This window comes from Macaca thibetana, chromosome 4 (assembly GCF_024542745.1).
Source record: "Macaca thibetana thibetana isolate TM-01 chromosome 4, ASM2454274v1, whole genome shotgun sequence".
Lineage (NCBI taxonomy): Eukaryota > Metazoa > Chordata > Mammalia > Primates > Cercopithecidae > Macaca > Macaca thibetana.
This window is the reverse complement of record NC_065581.1, coordinates 114,576,461-114,600,946: the sequence shown is the minus strand read 5'-3', so window position 1 is coordinate 114,600,946 and position 24,486 is coordinate 114,576,461. Positions and strand designations below refer to the sequence as shown.

The following is a 24,486-nucleotide window of genomic DNA, read 5'->3' as shown; positions in this document are numbered from 1 at the left end:
AACCAAATGGCTGAGCAGAGTTCACAAACCCAAGTGAAATCTTGGACACACACTTGTTTTTTTTTTAGATATGGGGTGTCACTATGTTACCCAGGCTGGTCTTGAACTACCGGACTCAAGCAATCCTCCTGCCTCGGCCTCCCAAAGTGCTGAGATTACAGATCTAAACCACCACGCCCAGCCTTGGACACATCTTTTATTGAAAAGTGGTTAAATCAAGAGGTTGGGAAAGGAGTCTATCTTGGTGTAAGGCAATTTGAAGATATACTGATCCAGGAGGAAGAGAGGTTAAAGAAAATAAATGCTGATAGAAGCTCCTGTGGAAGAGGAGGAAGCAAAGAGCCTGCAGTCATGACTGAGAATATGGGCCGGAAGGAGAGTCAGCTCTGGCCACTGGGAAGAAGCAGGGAGCGGAGGTGGGGGACACGCTGGATATCAAGCGGGATACAGTTCCTCGTCAGGTTTCTTAAATTCATGGCATGAAAATCCCAAATATCTCAAGGTTTTATTTATTCCTTGGTGGTTTTAGAGATGGATCCATATTTGTAAATTTTCTATTTTTGGATTAGCAGCCTCCAAACTTTTTTGATCATGCATCCTGATCAATATATATATTGTTGAACAGGCATCTCCAGTTTATTTATTTATCTATTTATTTGAGACGGAGTCTCGCCGTGTCGCCCCGGGCTGGAGTACGGTGGCACAATCTCAGCTCACTGCAGCCTCCACCTCCCATTCTCAAGCAATTCTCACATCTCAGCCTACCGAGTAGCTGGGATTACAGGCGTGTTTCACAACATCTGGCTAGTCCAGTTTATTTATAAATAATATGTGCATACTACTGTACTAACATGGGTGTATCTTATGAAATATACTGAAATTTTAAGGAAAAAAATTAAAAATCAACAAAAATATAAACTCTGCTATCTTCTTTCTCACCCTAAAAATGTCTCGAACAACTCAGGGGCATCCTGTTTGGAGACTGCTGAGCTAGATCATGTTGGAAGAGCTTGCTGGCTTGCTGTTTGAATAGATCATTTTTCTAAACATGAAAAATGTTCAAAATGTCAACTTACTAAAAATTGAACTAAGTTATGATCATATAAGCAGGGTACCTGCTCATCTGTCTACCTCAGCTGGTGTCACCCTTGGTTACCATAACATCTGGGTCATTCATTGCAAGACCAATACATACAGTGGACGGGTGGGAAACACTTGTCTCTTCCACCTCTATTTTCCAATGTCTCTCTGTGGTGTTTTATTAACTTTAATTCATAGCATGTTATTCCAATATAACCAGTAAGTGATTCTAGACAGCAGTTAGTACTATACCAATTCCTTTTTATTTTCCATATAAAGTTACCCACACAGGACATATACTCAAGCAGCCATTGAGTAAACAAAAATGACTCATGCATCACTCTCTGCCACTTCAAATACAGTTTATTACTATCTTGGAGAAGGGCCAGAAATTTACAGCTGGCAATTTACCTCTGGAGCCCGGAAAGCTGCCTGAGTAAATAAACCAGGGCAAACAAGTGGCTGGTGAGGTGCTGGCCATCTGCTCCTATCAGTGCAGGCCCTTCCTCCCTCCCAGGCACCTCAGTTGTACAAGAGCTATCCTTTTCTGATTTCTGTGGGGATGACAGGGTTTCTGTGTCTTCTTCCCAAGAGTCCTTTCCTCCCAGCGTCAGCACTTGACTCAGACCCTGTCCAGGTGAGTCCTCGTACCCAGGGGGAAAGCCCTCTAGAGGGCGCCCAGTTCTACAGAAGTGAGCCATCCCTGCTGGAGCCAGTGTCATGTCTCCACTGGTCCTGGTGGCCAAGGGATCAACGATGTTTTGAGTAGCTGGCTGGCTCTGCTGTCCAGCTGCAATGAATCGGCAGGGCTGATGGAATCCAGGCTGGGCTGGACAGACTCTGTTTACTTGCTATCACTGGTGACCTCACAGTGCTGGTATGGGCTGGAGTTTGGTGCCTGTCCTGTCTGTGAATGGTTACCCTCCTTCTGTAACTTACAGTAAGCTTAACCCCTGGCTGGGCAGGGAGTGATCAGCCAAACAAATTTTTAATGTCATCTATGAAAATTACCAAAGTTGACAAGTCCTTAGGATTCTAAAATCTCTAACTCCTCGGAAAATTTCATTTCCAGTATGCATACTAACCTCTGTTTTTGATAGAGGTCTAGATCCAATATAGTACAAGTAAATTACAGTCCTGTTCCAACTCTTTTATCCTCATTCTGCACACTGCTGGCTTAATTACCATCTAGATCCTGAGTAGTGAATACTGAGAATTCAACAATGTCAGAGACTTACTGCAAGTTTACCAGAGTGATGGCTGGTGACAGGAAGTCAGGGACCACCAGTGCACCACTCTATCCCCAGTGCCTGGCAAGGTTCCTGCATGCTGCATACACTAAGAAAATACATAATGACCGAGCAACAGGATATTTAAATGTACAAGATCCTAGCACCTCTCCAGAAGTGAATCGTGTATGTGGTGAGGGGTTCCCTCTACAATACTACAATATCTTTAGTGTCGCTAAGTTCCATGCAATGGATATTTTTTAAAATTTGATGACCTAATCTTTCTTAGAAATGTAGATGTTGGGCTGGGCGCGGTGGCTCATGCCTGTAGTCTAAGCACTTTGGGAGGCTGAGGCAGGCAGATCACCTGAGGTCAGGAATTTGAGGCCAGTTTGGCCAACATGGTGAAACCCTGTCTCTACTAAAAATACAAAATTAGCAGGGCATGGTGGTACACGCCTGTAGTCCCAGATACTTGGGAGGCTGAGGCGGAAGAATTGCTTGAACCCAGGAGGCGGAGGTTGCAGTGAGTTGAGATTACACCATCGCACTCCAGCCTGGGCAACAAGAGCAAAACTCCATGTCAAAAAAAAAAAAAGTAGATCTTTAGAAAAGAAACATAGATGAATGAAATAAATTTTACATTGTTACATTGTACAACAGAATGTGACAACCATCAAATGTATTTAAAGTAATATTATTAATATAGCTATGCATCTGTGTAGTCTATGAAAATGTGTAGGCAGTACTTTCAAATTGACGTGTCCTTTGCATATTTCAATTAATTTTAACCATACTCCTTAGCTGCACTCTTTGTCTTTCTAATATTTTTGAAGTGATTATATCAGCAATTGATTACACCCAAGAGCCAAGTCTTTCTTCAATCCTCTGGTATGCCTTTTCCTTGTATTTTTATATGTATTTTTAATTGACAAAAAAGGAGAGTATATATTTATGAGGCACAGTGTGATGTTTTTATATATGTTTGCATTGTGGAATGATTAAATCAAGCTAACTGACATATCTATCATCTCCCCTACTTGTAATCTTTTTGTGATGACAACATTTAAAACCTACTCTTTTAGCAATTTTGAAACAGATAATACATTATCATTAACTATAGTCACCATGGTGTGCAACAGATCACCAGAACCTGTTCCTCCGGTCTCACTGACACTTTGTACCCTTTGACCAGTGTCTCTCCTTTCCCAGTCGGTCCCCCGCACAGCCTCCAGTAACCACCATTCCACTCTCTGCTTCCACGAGTTCAGCTGGTTTCACTAAACTCCTTAGCTTCCCTCTTGGAACAGATGCATCAAATGGAGCATCCATCTGTAAACAAAGTCCTCTCCCAGAATAGCCGGGCAATTGTCTTTGATGAAGTCAAGAAAAGCGGGAGCATCTCTTCTCATCCCCTGGAGTGCTCCCTCCACCCCAACCCAGTAGCATCAACTAAGCCCAAAACAGAAGAGAGCCTGCTTTTGTTATTGTATTTTTAGCAAAGACTCTCTCATTCAGCAATAACCAAAAATAAAGTGGAAGAGCCCATGGAGCACAGAGCCAGAAGACAAAGCACCAATGATGCCAATGACGCCGCCTTCCATAAGCAGTGGGAAGCGAGGGAAGGGCCTTCTTCTCACCTCCTGTGGAGTAGGCCGCACGAAGCACCGTCACTGACACGTTGTCAGAGCTTCTCTGCCCGGCCGTATCCATCACTGTCAGCTGGAAGGTGTAGGTTCCCTCCTGTAGGTGGGACAGCTTCAGGGTTCCTGATTGAGGCACCTGCCACACAGATGCGACACATGACATTGAGCAGCAGTCCTGAGCTCCGAGTCCAACACCATCCTCGACCGAAAGTCCATGTCCTCAGAGCAGCCCCGGGACCTGCCTCTGCACTCCAGCCTGAGGCTGCTGAACTACATCACATGCTGCTGGCAGCTGGCCCACCTTGAACTCATCAGTTCTAGTTTATTTAGGTGGCCAAGACCTTGACTGACACAATCCCTTCTCTTGTCTGCAGCAGTTGCTGCTCCAAACCTGCACCTCATCCCCAGCCTCACGCTCAGGATCCAGGCCCTTCCATCTCAGCAGGGGGCCTCATCAGCTTCAGGGAGAAAATCAGGACCATGACTAGGGCTCCACCACCCACCTCCTCCTGGGGCCCTACCTGTACCCACTGTCATCTCCTTCTGAGAGCCGGCAGGGAGTAGCTATCCCTCCTGTGTTCCAGGCCAACCCCTCCTTCTAGTCCTTGCCCTCTTTCTTGCTAGGACTTTTAGAACACTGACACATAGACTCACTTCTCTTTCAAATGGCTCTGCTATTACAATGCCCAAGTGTCTCTCATCTTAAGAAACAAACAAACAAAACAACAAATAAAAAAATTCCCTGAGCTCCAAGGGCTCGCCAATCACAGCCCCGCTTCCTTCCCATCTCCACTTGGCTCACTGAAAGGGCTCACTGAAAGGCCTCGCTGTGCCGCGCTTGCCGTTTCTGTTGGTTCACTTCCCATTTAGTCTTCGCCCACCTGGTGGAGCTGCTTTCCTCACCGTCCCCCTGAAACAGTGCTGGCAAAAGTCACTCACTGACCTAGCAAAAGCCATCTAGGTGTCAAGATCAGCAATACTAGTTTTTAAAAATACATGTATGGTTGGGCGCAGTGGCTCACGCCTGTAATCCCAGCACTTTGGGAGGCCGAGGCGGGCGGACGATGAGGTCAGGAGATGGAGACAATCCTGGCCAACATGGTGAAACCCCATCTCTACTAAAAATACAAAAATCAGCTGGGCATGGTGGCGTGTGCCTGCAGTCCCAGGTACTCGGGAGGCTGAGGCAGGAGAATCACTTGAAAACCTGGGAGACGGAGGTTGTAGTGCGCCAAGATCACCCACTGCACTCCAGCCTGGTGACAGAGTGAGACTCCATCTCCCAAAAAAAAAAAAAAATTCATGTTTAGCTAGACCTTTTACTGTATCTGGCCACGCTGGCCACTTTGGCTATTTGAAAACCCCTGCTTCCTTGGCCTCCTTTTCTATCCAAGCTCCCCCACTCATTCCTTGCAGAGGCCCTCCTGGGCTTCAGTTCTGATCACTCCCTAACCCAGGGCTCCATGCTTGCCCTCTGCTCTCCCAACATTCACAGGCAGCTTGCTGAGCACGCTGGAGCAACAGCTTCTAAGGCTCAGCTCTGTGGTAGGATTTTGCTGGACATTCAGCCAAAAGACTGTTTCTTCAGCTTTCCTAATGATTCTATTACCCATTTAATATTCTACTTAAAAAAATTCATTTCTGCTTAAATGAACTAGTCTGGATAGTGTCCTCTGCCAAATGCTGACCATTCAACATTCTATTACATGGATGCATTAATAATGGACTTTTGAAATTACAGAGGATTGCACTATTAGAAGAACCATCTGCTTGTTTTTAATTAGGGAATCCTAGAATTTGGACTGACTTAGGCTTAGAGGATTTGTCAACACTACATATACACACCCACAGGATGCTTCACAATCATTTAGAGGTGATATAATGAGATACCGTGGTTGTCGTATTTTATGCCACTTTAGCTAAGGTATGGATTTCCAGGTCCCAGCCTCAGAGAGTCAGAGTCAGTGGGTTGGTCAGGAGAGCGGGACCCAGGATTCTACACTTACCCAGCCCACCCAGGTGACCCATGATCCACACTGAAAGAAACACTAGTGCGTGGTTAAGAGCACAGAAGCCGGTGTCCAATAGACATGGGTTTGAACGCCAGCCCTACCCTGTACCAGCTGGGTGATGATGTACAAGTCACTTAATGTCTCTAAACCTCAGTTTTTTTTTTCATTTGTAAAATGGAAATAATAACAGTACCTACCTGATGAGGATCAAATAAGGTAACTCATGTAAAAGAGCTGGGCCTGGCCCATAGTAAACGCTTAAATATATCCATTGTTTCCACTGGTTGATTCTTATCTCTAACTGAACAACATTACACAATGACTCTTTACAGATAAAGAAATGATTCCCATGAAGTGATTTTCATTCACTGAGACAGTGACAGAATTGAGACCTCGAGTTGTAAAACAGTCTACACCGGCCTACAAGCTGTCCATCACTTTCCCTGCAAAAGCCTTACTCTGGAGGGCTGGCAACGATGGCCACCTGCCCTTTGTTGTTTATTTCAAAGAGATGTTAAGCAGTGCTCACTGCCATGCTGTTACATTACCTTCAGACCCAACTACACTGAGAGAATGCCAAACGGGTCATTTATGTGAGTGCTAAAATACTAAGGGCAGCAGAGAGCACTCTAATGACAATAAGAGAATTTTCAAAGAGCCTGGAGTGGGTCACTGATGCTAGGAATCAGAACCCACTGAAATAAAAGTGGAAGTCAGTCTGAGACTCAGGACAAGACCGGAGAAGGTCTTATTCTGATCGGATAAGACTTGGGGCTCAGGTCTTATCTGTCGGATAAGACCAGATCTTATCCGGTCAGATAAGATCAGAGAATCAGATAAATAAGACTGAAAACAAGACTAGAACTCTGGTTTGAGACCTCAAGATTGCATTTAATGATCCCTCTTTCATCTCTCACCTCCAGTCCCTCGGGAAATCCCACGGGGTCTGCCTTAAAAACACATCCAGAATTTGACCATGTATCACCCTGTCCACGGGTACCACCTTGCTCTGACCCCACCCTGTCTCTTGCCTGGGTCACTGCAGTGGCCAGGAGGCCTGAGCTCTGGTAGGACCAGGACCTGGTGTCTCCTTTTTTCTGGAAACTTTCCCTCCCACCTCCAACTGCAGTGAGAGGAGGGTCAGTTATGGCCTCTTCCTATGGGCACCAGGCTGAACCAAGGTGAGACAAAGACAGGGTAAGGTGCAGGTGGTGAAGCTCAGAGCTGCCTAAGTGGAGGGGTGGGCGGGTATGTGGCAGGCTCTGGCTCTCTTTAAGCCTGGCTCAGAACCAGGCAGACCTTGCTGGCGGGCAGCAGTACAATAGCTTACGCCCTCATTTACTGTCTCTTGGGACTGAGGAACACAAGGGAGCATGGCTGCAAATGACAGGCATGCTGGAGAATGTTTAGGTGAGGCCCTGCAGCCTTCAGTCAAGTAAGGTGATACAAGAAAGCTGCTCTGTCCCAGCTGCTCAACCTGAAAGCAGACAGGAAGCCCTGAGACTGCCAGGGACCAGCAAGTGCTGGCCCCCCGCCATGGTATGTGAGTGGAGGAGTGGGCTGCAGGATTGATTCAGAGCAGAAATTTAGAAGGTGGGTGTGACAGGGGGATGCCGAGTCACGACCAGATTCTGAGCATGGCCATCGGAGTGGAGACAAAGTTAACAGAGATTTTAAAAAACACCAAGGGGCCGGGTACGGTGGCTCACGTCTGTAATCCCACCACTTTGGGAGGCTGAGGTGGATCAGTTGAGGCCAGGAGTTCGAGACCGGCCTGGCCAACATAGTGAAACCCCATCTTTACTAACAATACAAAAATTAGCCAAGTGGTGCGTGCCTGTAATCCCAGCTACTTGGGAGGCTGAGGCATGAGAAACTCTTGAACCCAGGAGGCGGAGGTTGCAGTGAGCCGAGATTGCATCACTGCACTCCAGCCTGGGCAACAGAGCGAGACCCTATCTCAAAATAAAATAAAATAAAATATAAAATAAAATAAACCAAGGAAGCACTGAGGCCAGGGAGCTGGATGTGCCATCCATGAGGCTGCTGGCATCACCCTGTGCCAGAGCTCCCTGCAAAAGTCAGTGAGTCACTGAGCTTCTGGGCACCAAAACTCAGAGTGCCAATGTCAGACTAAAACTCTGCAGGCCTGCAGTTCACTAGGAAACCTCTTGTCAACACTGGGGCTGAAAGGACAGAGCATCCCTGGGTCAGGGGCCATCCCCACACCTGGCCTTGGCATGCTTCCCCACTGCCTGCCCAGGCACTGCCTGTCTGATGCAGCGACACTGGGTCCAGATGCAGATTATGATAATCACCTCAGCCTCCTGAGCACACTCCAATTTAGATCTATCCAGATTAAGTGTCCCTTCTCTGGCTCCTTTCATTCCTTTAGCTAACGAGAGCTGTCTCTCTTTGCATTTGGTTATTTAGAAGATGTAGAACTGTCACATGGATGCTTTCCCTTTAAGGGCCCAGGTGACCCTTCTATACATTTTCTTCCATTAAGATGACATTGGAGAGAGGGTTTAAAGTGTTTCACAGATATGTTCCAAGTTTCAGGATAAAAAACTATCTACATATGTACACACAACATATCCAATTTGTAACCTGGAAACAGACATGATCATAAAACCAGGAGCTTCTAATCTCTGCTCAAGATCCCTGTTCAACAGTAACAGCCTTTGGTGGTTGGCTTCTGGCCAAATCAATGAATGACTCGGCCTGTTTTCTGACTCAACCCCATCTTCCTAGCTAGGAATTTAGTGGCTAGGAATACACGTTTGGGCTTCTCATATATGTATAGACTAAATTACACACACACGCATGCACACACACACACACATTGTATATACTTGGTTACAAAAACTTAGTAGTACCTATTTAAAAAAATTATGTACAGCAGGTAGGCCAGGATGCAGTAAGTTTTAATTTAATAATGAAGTTGTTGGTTTAAATAATGTCCATCCTTTAGCAAGCTTCCTTACGTGTGGTTTTCTGAAGTCACTGCTGTAGACTGAATGGCTGAGTGCCCTCCCAAGGTCACATGTTCAAACCTAATGCCCAGTGTGATGGCATTTGGAGATACATGCTCATGAATGAAGGGCATGTTAGTGCCCTTATAAAAGAGGCCCCATATTATTAAAAAGTAAAAAACAAAACAAAAACCACTAGATGCTGGTGGAATGCTTACACAGTGCTGGTGGGAGTGCAAATTAGTTCACCCATTGTGGAAAGTGGTGTACTGTGGAAAGTGGTGTGACAATTCCTCAAAGAACTAAAACAGAACTATCATTTGACCCAGCAATCCCATTACTAGGTATATACCCCCAAAAATACAAACTGTTCTACTGTAAAGACACATGCACGCATATGTTCACTACAGTGCTATTCACAATAGCAAAGATATGGAATCAACCTAAATGCCCATCAATGGTAGACTGGATAAGGAATATGTGGTACATATACATCATGGAATACTATGCAGCCATAAAAAACAACAAGATCATGTCCTTTGCAGGAACATGGATGGAACTGGAGGTCCTCATTCTCAGCAAACTAACGCAAGAACAGAAAACCAAATACCACATGTTCTCACTTATAAGTGGGAGCTAAATGAGAACACACAGACAGAGAAAGCAGGACAGCAGAACGCTGGGACCTACTTGAGGGTGGAGAATGGAAGGAGGTAGAGGTTTAGAGAAAAAGAAAACCGCTAGGTAATATGCTTAATACCCAGGTAAGGATATAATCTGTACACCAAGCCGTTAAGTCATAAGTTTATCTATATAACAAACCTGCATATGTACCCCTTAACCTAAAATAAAAGTTAAAATACATTTAAATATAAAATAAAAGAGACCCCAGAGGGCTGCCTTGCCTCTTCTGCCTTATGAGGACACAGTGAGAAGATGGCTGGTCATAAACTAGGAAATGGGTCCTCACTAGACACCAAATCTGATTGTATCTTGATTTTGGACTTCCCAGCATCCAGAACTGAAAGAAATTCATTTCTGCTCTTTAGAAGCCACTGAGTTACAGTGTTTTATTACAGCAGACCAAATGGACTAAGATAATCATTTAGTTAGAAACTTTTAAGCAACTGATGAATGTAAGTCAACGTACTGATTTATGAATTCCAAATCTCCTTGAATGTCCTACTTTGTATCATGTTCCCAAATGTCATATTTTACATTCTGACTTCAGATTTAAATGTATTATGTATAATACTCATGAAAGTCAGTGTCATTTAATGGGCTGCCTGAAAAATATGTGTCATCTTGCATTTTGATGTTTTGTAAATATTCAGTTAAGTGGATGTAAGGGCAGAAAATATATAACTTTAAATCCAGTGGATAGCCTCTTGGTTCTGACCAATCACCTAGTCTGTCTTCACAAATGAAAAGCACAGATCAGGTGCTGTGGCTCATGCTTGTAATTTCAGCACTTGGGGAGGCCAAGGAGGGAGGACTGCTTGAGCCCAGGAGTTTGAGATCAGCCGGGGCAGCATAGTGAGACCTCATCTCTACAAAAAGTTTTAAAAAAAAAATTAGCCATGACTATAGTCCCAGCTATTCAGGAGGCCGAGGTGAGAGGACTGCTTGAGGCTACAGTGAGCTCTGATCGTGCCACTGCACTCCAGCCTGGGCAACAGAGTGAGACTCTGTCAATGAATGAATGAATGAATAACGAATGAATGAGATAAGTCAGGAACATGAGCTTTCCTGTATGCTTAGTGTCTAGTACAGTACTGGACACATACCAGATGCTTAAAAATTCGCTATTAATTGTTTCATAACTAATCTGACAGCATAATTCCTTGCAGGTTGAATACCTGTCTGGGTCACTTGGACATGCAAAGATGGGCCCTAGAGCCTGATCTTAAAGTATTGCGAGACAAAGGGAGCGATCACTACTCTGCCTGAGAAGAGAGAACAAGGATGAGGAGCCCATGCAGATGGTGGAGAGCAGGGGAGATGAGAGGAGGGATGAATGGCTCAAGAAGAGGAGGAGGTGGGCGCTCAGGGGAGAGCCCAATGAATGGATGCTCCTGGGTGCTAGGGACAGTCAAGGGACTTAGGAACAAAGGCATCCAACATCAGGTTTCAACTTAACTGTTCTGCTGTGTGACTGCCCTCCCTCCATTCCCAACAACTTTCAAACTTAGCCCCATTTTGCAGCTTGAGGGCAGAGTGCATCAGTGTTCCAGTCAGCAGGAAGTCATTCTCAGAGAAAAAGGAATTTGATTTGAGAGGCCCAATTCTCCTGGCAGAAATGTTGGGGTGTGAAATCAGGCTGCTCAAGTTAAAGGGGTCAGAGGTATAGCTCCTGAAGGTTAATTACTGTTAAAGGAAAATTCTCAAAATGGTAAAGCTATGACTCTCACACAAATATAGCATGAATATTTTTCAAAGACATTAGTTAAAGAGGGAATCAATAAGGTGTTCAACTGATTTAAAGAATCTGAAGACTACATATATACAGTCAATCATGAATGCGAAAAAGAAGTTGCTAGGAGATGCAAAACTGAAATGGGTTTGCTAATCAGTACTGAAATGAATCTATTAATAGATTGGTTAGTATCTACATGTACTAAAATGTCATGTTTGAAATCTTATTTTCTCCTATATACCAATTACCCCTATATACCAATTTTTTTTTTTTTTTTTGCATTTCTATGGACAAGAATCATTTGGTTACTATCAGTTTTCTGCAACTTATAGATGTTAACCCTGAAGGATCCACTAACCAACCCCAGCATTCCATTGAAAGGTACTTGGTAATCTTTTGCCCACCTCAAAGTCTTCCACAGTGTTTCCTGACAGTCTTCATCCACCAAATGGGGATGTGCCTACAAGTGAGGGTGTCCCAGTGGACTACAGAGCTCTCTAAGCTTCCTGGCACTCAGTGGGTGCTCAACCCATGGGGGTTTTGATTGTGATGAAGTCTCAGCAGGATGAGTGTTACCTTTGGGGGACATTCATGAATGTATATCATTCTAAGACAGTCACAAATTGGTAACAGATGCTTCCCCTAGTGTAGGCTCTGTCATTTAGATGATGGCTTCATAACTTGAGGTCTACCTGCGTCGCTGTTATACACATGCTTGGAAAAATGCAGCACGAACCTATTGTGCGATGTAGCTACTAACATGGTTCATGTAATGAAGCTCATTAATAGAAGCAGAGGCAATATCTGGATCACAGGAGGTAATGGATGAGTCAGAAAACCAAAGTTTAAATATGGGGTTCAATTAGGGGTATTAGATGTTAAGAAGGGTATGGATTAATATGAGAAAATCCAGACAAGGCAGGATAGTGGTGGGCCTGAAAATCAATTCATATGAGGAACATCTGACAAATCATGGGGTGCTGAGTTCTGAGAACAGCATACCAAGTGGTGATGTTCTTTTTTTTTTTTTCCAAAGACCTCCAAAACTTTTACGCAGGATAAAAAGATGAGTTCAGTGTTTCTCCAAAGGGAAGACCCAGCACCAATGCACAGAAGGAAGGGGAGGCGCAGCCTGCTTGCCCAATACAGTGATGAGCAATGTCATGGACATGATGTGAAGTAGTGAGCTTCTGCCCTTGGAAAAGTCAGGCAGACGGTAGATGAGCCTTGGAAGAGGTGTTGTGGAAATCGCTCTTGTTTGGAGGAGAGGCTGGGAAGGATGCTGGATGTATTAGTCCATTCTCATACTGCTATAAAGAACTGCCCAAGACTGGGTAATTTACAAAGGAAAGAGGTTTAATTGACTCACAGTTCCGCATGGCTGGGGAGGCCTCAGGAAACTTACTAGAACAATCGTGGCAGAAGGCGAAGGGGAAGCAAGGCACCTTCTTCACAAGATGGCAGGAGAAATTACCAAACACTTATAAAACCAGCAGATCTCGTGAGAACTCACTCACTATCATGAGAACAGCATGGGGGAGACCACCCCCATGATTCGATAACCTCCACCTGGTCTCTCCCTTGACAGATGGAGATTATGGGGATTACAATGCAAGGTGAGATTTTTGGGTGGGGACAAAGGCAAACCATACTGGACAAGGGTGAGTCCAATTCTAACACAATATAATCGGGGAGTAAAATCACTCTTACTTACATCAGTGGTGAGGGACTTCCTGATTTGTTTTTGTTTTGGTTCCAGTAGAATATAAATCAGTGCCTCCTTACCTCACCCTCTTTTTCCACTTTCCCTAACTGAAGTGGTTTGGATGCCACTTATCTGCCTAAGTCAGGAAGTGCTTATTTGCCTAAGCCAGGAATTCACCCTGACAGGGTGAATAAAAAGCCGCTTGTCTCACCACTCAAGACTTCCTGAGCATAGGCAGCCACCGGGCACATGGCTGATTTCCATCGGAGGCGATCCCAGGAGCCCCGGGCAGGAGCACCGCATGCTGGCCTCCCTCCCTCACAGGCCTGGTGCACCCCAGCAGACCTCGCTGCCAGGTAAGCTGTTTACTTTCTGGCTCGTGTGAAGGATAAGTTCATCCTATTGTTATTGTCCTCTTTAGACTCTTTTGTAGTTTTCAAATTTTCTACCTGGATCTTGAGCTAAGAAAAAGAAATAGAACTTTAAAAAAGTAATCTGAGTCATTAAAACAAAGTATGAGTCTTTTTCCTTGAAGTGTCTTTGTCCTCTAGACAAGTCACAAACAGCAGCAAGAAGGAGGGTAGGCTCCAAGACAAATGATCGAGACTGCTGCTCACTCAGCAGAAAAGCACACTGAGATAATAAACCATTTTGGCACAATCCGTTTTACACATTCTCCATTTTATGCCTTCTGCTAGCGTACACAGACATTTAGGGAGCATGAAGTGGCAGGACATTACGAAAGACCACTTCACTGAAATACCCGTTTTTGTTAGCAGTGACAACATGCGTTACCTTCATGTCCACTGACGGGTCCCCCTGCAGCAGCGCCCACTCATACTGGACGATGGCGTGGTCATCTGTGCTCTCGCGGCCGTCTAGAACCACCCCGTCTGTGGGCAGATGCAGAACCACATCCTGCCCAGCCTTGCTAAGTGGAGGCGCATCCTTTTCTAAGAAAGAAAATAAATAATTCATAAAAGATGATTTCTTATTTTTTCTAATTTATGAAGAGAGGTATCTTGTTTGCTGAATAGATATGATGCAGCAAAGAACTGCTAAGAGAATGCATATTAAATGGAAATTGTTTTTCTATTTATTTTAATACTGTGGAATTTCGCTATAATATGCGCAGGAGAGGCTGTGTGGAGTGCTGGCTGGTAGCAATTTTGGGGACAAGGCAGCATACTAGGTCCCACCAATGTGTAAATATGGAGAAGCAGTTTTATTTTCTAGAGTGGATTTTTCACTTAATTTTAAAATCACTTAAGTTCAAAGTACTATTAAAAAAATTTATTTCAAAAGATTATTATTTTGAGATGGAGTTTTGCTCTTATCCCCCAGGCTGGAGCACAATGGCGCGACCTCGGCTCACTGCAGCCTCTGCCTCCCGGGTCCAAGCGGTTCTCCTGCCTCAAGTAGCTGGGATTACAAGTGTGTGCCGCCACATCCTGCTAATTATTTTTTGTATTTTTAGTACAGACAGGGTTTTGCCATGTTGACCAGGCTGGTCGCGAACTCCTGGCCTCAGGTGATCCAACTGCCTCGGCCTCTCAAAGTGCTGGGATTACCGGCATGAGCTACTGCGCCTGGCCTTGAAAAGTTTATTAAAACAAACCTGAAAAACACCAAATTCACCTCTAATATGGATTTTCTTTTTTTCTTATCCTTAAGTTTTAAAAATAGGAGTGATATAAAGTATTCAATGAATGGAAAATATATTAAGTTTGAAAAGTTAAGCCAGATTCTTAGAGCCATACAAAATAAAGCCTGCATCGAAATTCTCTGGAATCCAATTTTTCATCTAGGAAAATTGAAGAAGTCCACCGCTTCTAATACCTAATTTATTTTTTATTTATTTATTTTTTTTTGAGACAGAGTCTCACTCTGTCGCCCAGGTTGGAGTGCAGTGACGTTATCTCCGCTCATTGCAAGCTCTGCCTCCTGGGTTCACACCATTCTCCTGCCTCAGCCTCCCAAGTAGCTGGGATTACAGGCACCTGCCACCATGCCCGGCTAATTTTTTTTTTTTTTTTTTTTTTTTTAGCCAGGATGGTCTTGATCTCCTGACCTCGTGATCCACCTGCCTCGGCCTCCCAAAGTGCTGGGATTACAGGCATGAGCCACCACGCCTGGCCTCTAATAACTAATTTTTATAACAGAAGTCAGCATGCTCAGATGACTACAACAGCAAAACAAATCTGTATTTACCTTTGTTTTTGTTTTGTTTTGCTTTTGAGATGGGGTCTCTATCACCCAGGCTGGTGCACAATCATAACTTACTCATTGTAGTCTCCAACTCCTGGGCTCAAGTGATCCTCCTGCCTCAGCCTCCGGAGTACTTAGGACTACAGGTATGCGCCACCACACCCAGCTATTTTCACTCTTTTGTAGTGAGAGTTGCCGAGGCTGGTCTTGAACTCCTGACCTCAAGTGATCCTCCCACCTCAGCCTCCCAAAGTGCTGGAATTACAAGTGTGAGCCACTGCACCCAGCCTATATTTACCTTTAACCTAGAATGGTACTAAATAATATAAGGTTAATTACGTTTATTTCAATATTAATGCTTGACTGACAGCTGCTACAGAGATGACTGAAAGGATAAGTTACACAAAGAAAACATTTCTAAGAGCATAGTTACCAAAATTTTAATTGATGTAAGCTTCTTAGTAAATTCACCCAAATGCACACATATTTTAAAGCAGCAGCAACAGAACTGGAAAAACTCTACAGGTTTGTGTAATACACCCTCTTTGGCATCCACTTCCCCATTCCTTCAGTGCCAAAGCTCTGGTTCGAGTGCTGGCTGGGCTTGCCCCTCTTTGGCTCACCCTGCACAGTGCTGCAAAGCACCGCCTCTCCTCCTGCTTTTGAGCCCATCACTTTCCCCCACAGGGGCCAATGTTGCTACCTAAACAAACTTCTAAAGGGCCAAGCCAGGCATCCCAGTGCTTGAGTTTCAGGGCTTACTGGAATCCCACCTCAGTTTCTCATTACAGAACAAAGGGTGACGACTCTTGATACAGTGCAACTGAAATGACTCTTCTGGAATGCTCATCTGACTGGGTCATTGTGTGAGCAGGAAAAACCCTTCAGCAAGTTACCATTGCCTTTCAGATGTTTAGGACCTAACCCTCCAGGATTCTCTTCTCTTCTAGTGGTTCCCTCAATGCCCAGCACCAACGCCATTAGCAGCCAGAGCAGCCAGTTTCCACTAATCCTTTCCCATAATTCTGATGAATGCATAAGTTAAACACTCAAGCTGGAGAAACTGGTGCCTGAGTACAAGGCCTGGAATGTGAAAACAAATACATTAAGACCTCACCTGGGCTTTCTCAGACCCTAATGTCTGATCGAAGGCATTCTTACACATACACCTTGTATCAGGGCCACCTACAATTAAAGAAATCTTTCCAAGGCTCTAGGGAAACTTTCCAGACTCCAGACCCTAAAGATTAGAGTGAATGCAACACTCCTGCTTGTAGGTGCGCACTCTCACGCTGGCACAGAGATGGAATCAAATGTAAATAAACACTGAAGAAAAACTTGTAACTTTGAGTTGGTCTGGTGAGTCACTCCAACCATCTTCCTGCCACCAGTTGCAGAAATAAACTCCCTTCTTTCCCAGTCTGTCTGCATTTCATTATCAGACTGTGAGAAAAAGCAGCCAGATCTTGTCCATCCAGGAACAAGGAGATTTATGTGAGGGGCCTGGGGCTCTTAGAGATGGGGCTTTTCTGAATGAGAATGCTGCTGCCAGTCACAAAGGGAAGATGCCTTTTTTTTTCTTTTTTTAAAGCATATTACAAGGAATTAAGCACAGTTGCTTTTTACATGCTATTGCTAACTATGGAGAAGACATGTCCCATTTTTCCAGTCACTTAAGAGTGAGGACTAGTAACTGTGATTTAAATAAGCCAAGTAAACAACCCCCTACCTAGGAAGAAACTTGTTCTTCTGCCTTTTTCCACCTCTGAGGAGACACGGGGTTTTGCATGTTGCCCAGGCTGGTCTCTAACTCTTGGCCTCAAGTGATTCACCCGCCTTGGCCTCCCAAAGTGCTGGGGTTAGTTATGAGCCACCGTGCCCAGCCTCTTAATCTAAACTTTAAATTTTTTTTCTATGGCATATTCTTTCCTTGTTTGTTTTCCTTCTAAAAGGTTTCCTCTGGGTTTATAGGAAAGCTCACGTAGGCAGTGTCAGTTTCTTCCAGGTAAGTAGTGAGAACACAGAGAAGAGACTTTGTTTCTTTGCTGCCGGGATATTTTGGTCTGTGTTTGGGCAGAGAGGATGTGTGTGGAACAGCCGTCGTGGGCCTCAGCGATGCTGGTGGGGGTCCAAGTGAAAGTGCCACCTGCCCCCACTTCAGCGGGAAAGCTACGGAGTCCTTCCCAGTGTTTGCCTCAAGGCCAAGCAGTCACAGGGTGACCCTTTAATACCTGCTCCCCTGACAAGGGTTCTGAGCCTCATCTAACCTAGAGGTGGGGAGGGAGGCAGGATGTGATAGACTTGATGGACACAGATTTCCCGACTCTTTTAATGGATCCACAGGTTTTGGAGAATGCACACTTCCAAAGGGGCTGAGTTCTGCCCCCATCTTGCTGATATCATTCGTGCTATTACGAATCAAACAGCAACAGGGCAAGATTAAACACACAGAGCACGACCACACGTTGGCACAATCAAGGTCTCTTATTCCCTCCATGACATTCATGTCCAACCACAACCATTTTTGTGCCTTCTGTATGTGTCCTGATTCTCTCCTTCAGAGCATCTACAAAAAGTCAAACCGTCGAGTCAGCATCATTTTTAGTCCTTAAGAAACATGCTTTAAAGTTTCCTATTTTCTTTTTCTTTTTTCTTTTTTTTTTAAGACGAGGTTTCGCTCTTGTGGCCCAGGCTGGAGTGCAATAGCCCGATCTTGGCTCACTGCAACCTCCGCCTCCTGGGTTCATGCGATTCTCCCGTCTCAGCCTCCCAAATAGCTGGGATTACAGGCGCATGCCACCAGGTCTGGCTAATTTTTGTATTTTTAGTAGAGATGGGGTTTCATCACATTGGTCAGGCTGGTCTCAAACTCCTGACCTCAGGTGATCCGCCCGCCTCGGCCTCCCAAAGTGCTGGGATTATTGGCATGAGCCACCACGCCCGGCCTTAAAGTTTCCTATTTTCAATGAAAATCAAGTCCCTTCTTTTCACTTTTTATAAAAGGGAGCAGTAGTTTTCCTCCCATTTTTGTATGATGAAAGCCACCGCAAGCAGTCAGGAGAGCCACGTTAAGAAACAGGAGTGGGTGTTATAAGAAGCCCGGCATCTAATTAGATTTTGCTCTTGCAATTACGTAACAGAAACCATGCCTTATACAACCCATGAGACTAAAACAAACTTTTTTCTCTGAGTTTTTCTCCTCTTTTAAACCATATTTCCACGAATCCTCTCAGATCAGCCTTCCTCTTCAAGCCTAGAAAAATTCCAGTAGCACCTCAACGCGCCCGCCCGCTTCTGCCAATCTACTGGGCTTCCTCTTAAGACAGAAAAACCCATGCCGGAAACTCCTCTGGGTGCCCGCGGCTAAAATAACTTGACACCAGTGTGTTTCGTTCCAACTTGGCGAGGGCGCTGCGGGACCCGAGCGCTCTGGCCAAGGCCAGCCCCTCAGTCGTGCGCTTACCCAGCCGGGGTGAGGCTCGCGCTGTGGCCAGGGCGGCGCCGTCCGGGGCGCGGCTGAGGCTGTAGCTGCTGTAGCCGCGGTGCAGCGCGAACTTGCAGACGTTGCGGCCGCGCGCCGTGCAGTTGAAGAGGTAGCAGCCGAGCACGGCGGCCGGGGGCGAGGGCCGCCGGGGGAGCTCCACCACGGCCACGGAGCAGCGCGGCTCGGAGCAACAGGCCGCCACGCATTGCCGCCAGCCCCGCACGGCCGCCGGCGCCCGCAGGAAGCTGGCACCCGCCGCCAGGGAGTCCTTGGTGCGGATGATGGCGTCCGGCATGGCGCTGTAGCCGCCGCCGCCCGGACCCGGGCAGTCCTCTTGGGGGCCGCCGCCCGAGCGCAGCTCCAGCTCCAACTCCTCCTGCGGCCGCTCCTGCTGCAGCTGCCGGCGGAACTCCTCCAGCAGCTGCCCCACGCCCGACAGCTGCGCGTGCAGTTCGGACAGCGGCGCCGCAGGCGGCAAGGCCGCGCGGCCGCTCGGCAGCCACAGGCAGAGCAGCAGCAGCCCGCGCAGCGCCCCGTGACGCGGCGGTCGCCGGCGCCGCGAGCCCGCGCTCTCCCGGGCGGTGGAGGCCATGGCGGCCGGCAGCCGAGGGCAGCGAGCCGAGGCGGGGACGCGGGCGCCCGCGAGCGCGGGCCCTGTGCCCCTCCTGCGCGGCCGCGGCTGACTCTAGGCCCCGGCCTCACAGCGCGGCACCCCCGGAACCTGGCTGCTTCCCCGAGGCCGCGGGCGCGCGGGCGCCGGCGTGAACCGCAGTAGCGGGAGGCATAGCCGGCCCAGCTGGGCACCGCTCCTTGCCTTCGCCGGAGGCTGCGCGGCGCTCTGCGCCTCTCCGCCCCGGCCCGCGGCGCTCTGGGTGGCGGCGAGTCGGCTGCGGAGCTGATCAGCACCAGGTGTGCGAACAGTGGCCGCGGCGAGGTGGAGCCTTGGTGAGCCCCGCCCCTCCGCGCGGCCCCGCCCCCGCGCGTCTTGCGCCGGCTCCTCCAGGGCTGGGGGAGCAGGCTCGGGGGAGGGCAGCCTCTGAACTGCTGTACTCCCGCGCCGCTTCCCAGCCAGGGCAGGGTTCATGTCTGGGCCCAGCAGGCTTTAGCAACCAGCTAGACCTGCCCAGGGCGCCTGTCCACAGGGGCCTGGCACTCGGGAGAACAGGGGCAGTGGGAAGGGAGGGCGTCTCTTCAAATCCTCGTGACCCCAGGGACTACTCCAGAGAGGGGGCACGCGCACCTAGGACCACCGTACAGCCTCCTGAGCCCTTCACCTCAAGCGTCCCTGACTTTCCGCATCAGGTTCCCAAGATGTGCTTGGGTAGTACAAAGTGGGGCGGGGTTAGGGGTGGCGGAGTCGGGGCCTGGTGGGGTGGGGGTGGGAAGTACTGAAAGATATTCAGTCTATTTAAAAACACAAAAATCAAGCCTGGTGAGCTGGTGCTCGCCTGTAAGTCCTGAGGCTGAGCTGGGAGGATCGCTTGGGCCCAGGAGTTCGAGACTGCCATGAACTATGATCACACCACTGCATTCCAGCCTGGGGGCCAGAACAAGACCCTGTCTTTAAAAATAAAAACAAAACCCATAAAAAGCAGTCGTTGTGTGTGACAACATGCACTCAGATTTCCACAAATATAACTAAAAATCTGAACAGAGCCAACGTGGGGACCTGGGAGTAATCTCTACAACCTGTGACGGAGAGGCGTCTAGCTGTTAGATCACGTAAAATCTCGGGAGTTGTGCTTTAAATGACATAAGGAATAAGAAAATGTCCAACCCAGTGGGGGCTTCACCTTGGAGTTCTAGACTTCTGTGAGCAGCGTCTGCCTCTTGTTTATTTCTGAATCAGTTTCTGTTGATTCATTTTTCTCCTGATTATGGATCACATCTTTATGGTTTTTAGCCTGTCCGGAAATTTTTGCGTGGATGCGCACTTTGTAAGTAGAACATTGTTAAGTGTCTATATTGTAGGAGGGAAAGAATAAATAATTGGATGGGAAAATATCAGTCTCTGCTATGTTTTTATTATCTCCAGAGCTGACATTTAGGAACCCATTGCTTGCAGGTCCAGACCAGAGTGGGAGGTGAAATTAAAAGGCAGAAATAGAAAAGAAAGAAAAAAGCTCAATGTTACTCGCCATTCCATGAAAGGGAGAAATTATAAAGTTTTTGCAGGGCTATATTTGAGTGATTTCTGAGGCTGAAAGAAATGGCCTGTTAGCTCTAAAGGCTGTGTCTGGACTGTACCACTTTGACCTGGAGATTCTTCCGCATAGGGGATACTCGTCCCATACAACTGCAGTCACTGTAAGATGACCTTGAAACAACATAATGCTTTTTATTTATTATTTTTATTTTTTGCCATAACGTTTGGAGAGCTTGAGCTGGAGAGCTTGAGCAGGATTGTTATGAGGAGAAACTTTCACCAGTGATGAAAATGCTGACTGAGGGTATCATCAGACCCTCCAAGGACTAGTTGTTATATAAATTATTAATATTAAAAATAACATATGATAATATGTAATATTAACTAAGAATTGGATATGATTTCAAAGTTGGCCAAACACTTTCACATACATGATTTTATGTGGACTTCACAGACTTTGACCACCTCACTCCTGCCTCTGGGACAGTGAAAGAGAAGTCAGTACAGAGTGAGCCCTAGCTCACACACTCCGTGGTAGGGAAGTGGACAGGGGAGAGGACAGCATTTCTCAGGTGCATTCATTTCTAAATCTCTCCAGCACCACCAAAGATTTTCCTGCATCTGCAACTTCACAGTAGGCCTTTTTGGGAGAAGTGAACATTATTTAATGTTGTGTTTACTGTGAGCAGTGGTTATTTCTGGGCTGTAAGTTGGGAGTACTGAAGGGGAAATATTGACTTTTATAATTTATAAGACTGTATAGCTGTTGAATTTTTTGTACAATGAGCTTGTTGTAAATTATTTTCTATTTTTTAAAAATAAGTGTTGACATCTGCTTCAGCCAAGAGGGAGCAACAGGGACTGAACTTACTCTGTAGCCTGAAATGAAAAATATGGGAAAAAATGTATGAGACAGTGGTTTCAGACATTGAGCAACAGGCAATGCAGGGCCCAAGAGAAGGGAGACAAAGGAAGTGAACATGCTGCTTGCTCCAGCTTGCTGCCTGGCGAGGGTTTCCAAGCTGCAATGCAGACAGGGGAACCGAAATAGCATCTGAGTTGGAAAATAGAGCTGAGAATTCAGGGAGGCCAGGGTGGCTAGAGTACTGGAGAGGAGAGAGTGCAACGGAAGGAGGGAGTTCTGGAGATCTGCGCAGGGTTCCTCTGAGTCTTCAGCAGAAGTTCGACCAGGTACATGCATGTGAGAAAACTTCTCAAGACACAGAGGCAACCGCTAGAAAAAAGCCGGCAGAAAAACTTCTGAGCTTGCACTGGCCAGGCAATATATTCATGTTCTCAACAGCCAGAGTGGAGAGAGCTTGTGATAGAAGAGGCATGAGTTTGAGTAGGAAGGGAAGGGATTACAGAGAAGCACATGAAAACTTCTGCAGTGATAGGTGTGTTCATTATCTTGATTGTGGTGATAGTTTCACTGGTGAATACATAGATGAAAGTTAATCAAATTGTATATTTTAAGTGGGTATAGTCAATTATATGTTAATAAGGCTATTTTTAGAAACCAAGTTTCATTGCATTGTGCATTATGATTTATCTTCTTCTTCTTGTTCTCCTTTCTGTTTTTTTCAGAAATAAACTATCTTTGTTTTAAAAGCCTAAACATCAAAACCTTATCAATGGATAGAAGAATTTTTATGTGAGGATGAAAATGCCAGGAAGATATGTTTCTCTTTTATAAGACAGATCATTAAGAGTAAGAGTGGATCAAATTGAGATTTGGACTTTGTAGGTCAGTTTGTTGAATGTTGGAATGAGATGACAGGTATATTAGCTGGGCTGCTGTAACAGAATACCACAGACTGGGAGGCTTATAAACAACAGAAATTTATTCCTCACAATTCTAGAGGCTGAGAAGTTCAAGATCATGGTGCTGGCAGACACTGATGACCACACTGGCAGACACCATCACCAGACGGTGAGGGCCCACTTCCTGGATCATAGACAGCAATCTTCTCACTGAGTCCTCACCTGGTGGGAGGGGTTAGGGAGCTCTCTGGGATTTTTTTTTTTTTTTTTTGAGACAGAGTCTTTCTCTGTCACCCTGGCTGGAGTTCAGAGGCACAATCTCTGCTTGCTGCAACCTCCGCCTCCTGGGTTCAAGTGATTCTCCTGCCTCACCCTCCTTAGTGGCTGGGATTACAGGCATGTGTGCCACCACGCCCAGCTAATTTTTGTATTTTTAGTAGAGATGGGGTTTCACCATGTTGGTCAGGCTGGTCTTGAACTTGTGACCTTATGATCTGGCTGCCTCAGCCTCCCAAAGTGCTAGGACTTCAGGCGTGAGGCACCACACCTGGCCTGGGATCTTTATTATAAGAACACTAATCCCATTCGTGAGGGCTCCACCTTCGTATCCTAATCATCTCCCAAAGTCTCCACCTCCAAATGTCATCACATTAGATTTCAACATAGGAATTTTGGGGAGTTACAAACATCCAATCTATAGCAACACCCTAGTGACCATCGTTTTTTGTTGCCCTCCCCTCCCCACTACTGCCCATCTTAAATACTTTTACAGGCATCGAATAAGTTAAATCAGTGCATGTGAAGTGCTTAGAAGGGCATCTGACACATGGTAGAAGCTCAATAAATGCTAGTTGTTGTTGTTATTGCAACAGAAATGAAGGACCTTTCCCAAGATTAGAAGTCATGAAACCACTTGAAGCCTGAATCTCCTCTACAGCATCCCAACTGAGTGGCCATTGCACTAAGATTCTTCCTTCTCCATATCCCTTTCATGGAGTACCCCTTTCATGGGATCTGCTCTGCTCACATCCCTGGAAGGGGCAGCCGCAACCCCCAGGTGACCACACCCCCTGTTCACTAGGAATGGAATCTATAATGAACACCTGGCCCAAGCAGAGCCAATCAGATATTCTCCCTAAGGAACGTAAAAACAGAATTGAGAAACAAACTGACTCAGCAAATTGACTCAACAAACTGACTCAACAAACTGAGTCAGGGAGGGAAGTGTAGCTGGGAAGCGAGGTGAGCTCCAGGGGACATGGAAGGGGACCATAGCAGAGAGAAACTGTTCAGCAGAAGGGGACAAATGGAACAGTGAAAAGAGGAAGTAGAGAACAGTGCAAACATAGCCCTGAGAAAGGGAGGGAGTGAAGACAGGAGTTGCCTGACACTTTCTGATCTCAAATCTCTCCGCTGAGCACCTACTTGTCCTTCTACCTGGAATTCCTCTCATGGAGTTCTTGCCTTGCAGCCCAGTGTTCTAGGTTCGTCCTAGTTAAATCTCTGTGGATTGCAAACAACAGAAACTCATTTTAGATTGGTTCAAAGAAAAAATAGCTACCGTGTTAACTGGGGGTAAAGAGTAGCACGTGCTGCATAATTGTCGTTTTAAGTAAGTAAGTGACTTGCAGAACTCAGAACGGTTCCTGGTAGTCGTAGCACAGTACTTTTTATAAAAGCTACACACATGCACTCACAGGCAGAGAGGAAATGAGGCTGCGCCTTAGGAGAGCCTGGACCAGACACGGCAGAACCCTCAGCAATCAGGCAGCTGGTCTTCCAGTTGTTGCTTCTCTCTTCTGGGACCAAGTAGTCTGAGGT

The 24,486-nt window shown here is 46.2% G+C and overlaps 1 protein-coding gene across 1 annotated transcript in view; it reads right to left on the bottom strand.

The window, feature by feature from the left end:
- LRP11 (LDL receptor related protein 11) overlaps positions 1 to 19,677 on the bottom strand; it is a 40,707-nt gene extending 21,030 nt beyond the window's left edge. Inside the window, exons 1-3 of the mRNA XM_050787156.1 lie at positions 18,735 to 19,677; positions 13,859 to 14,016; positions 3,950 to 4,091 (exon numbers count right to left, since the gene is read on the bottom strand). Coding sequence (XP_050643113.1) covers positions 3,950 to 4,091; positions 13,859 to 14,016; positions 18,735 to 19,347 — 913 coding nt within the window. The 5' untranslated portion in view covers positions 19,348 to 19,677. The remainder of the gene's footprint in view (positions 1 to 3,949; positions 4,092 to 13,858; positions 14,017 to 18,734) is intronic.
- Positions 19,678 to 24,486: the final 4,809 nt, after the last annotated feature.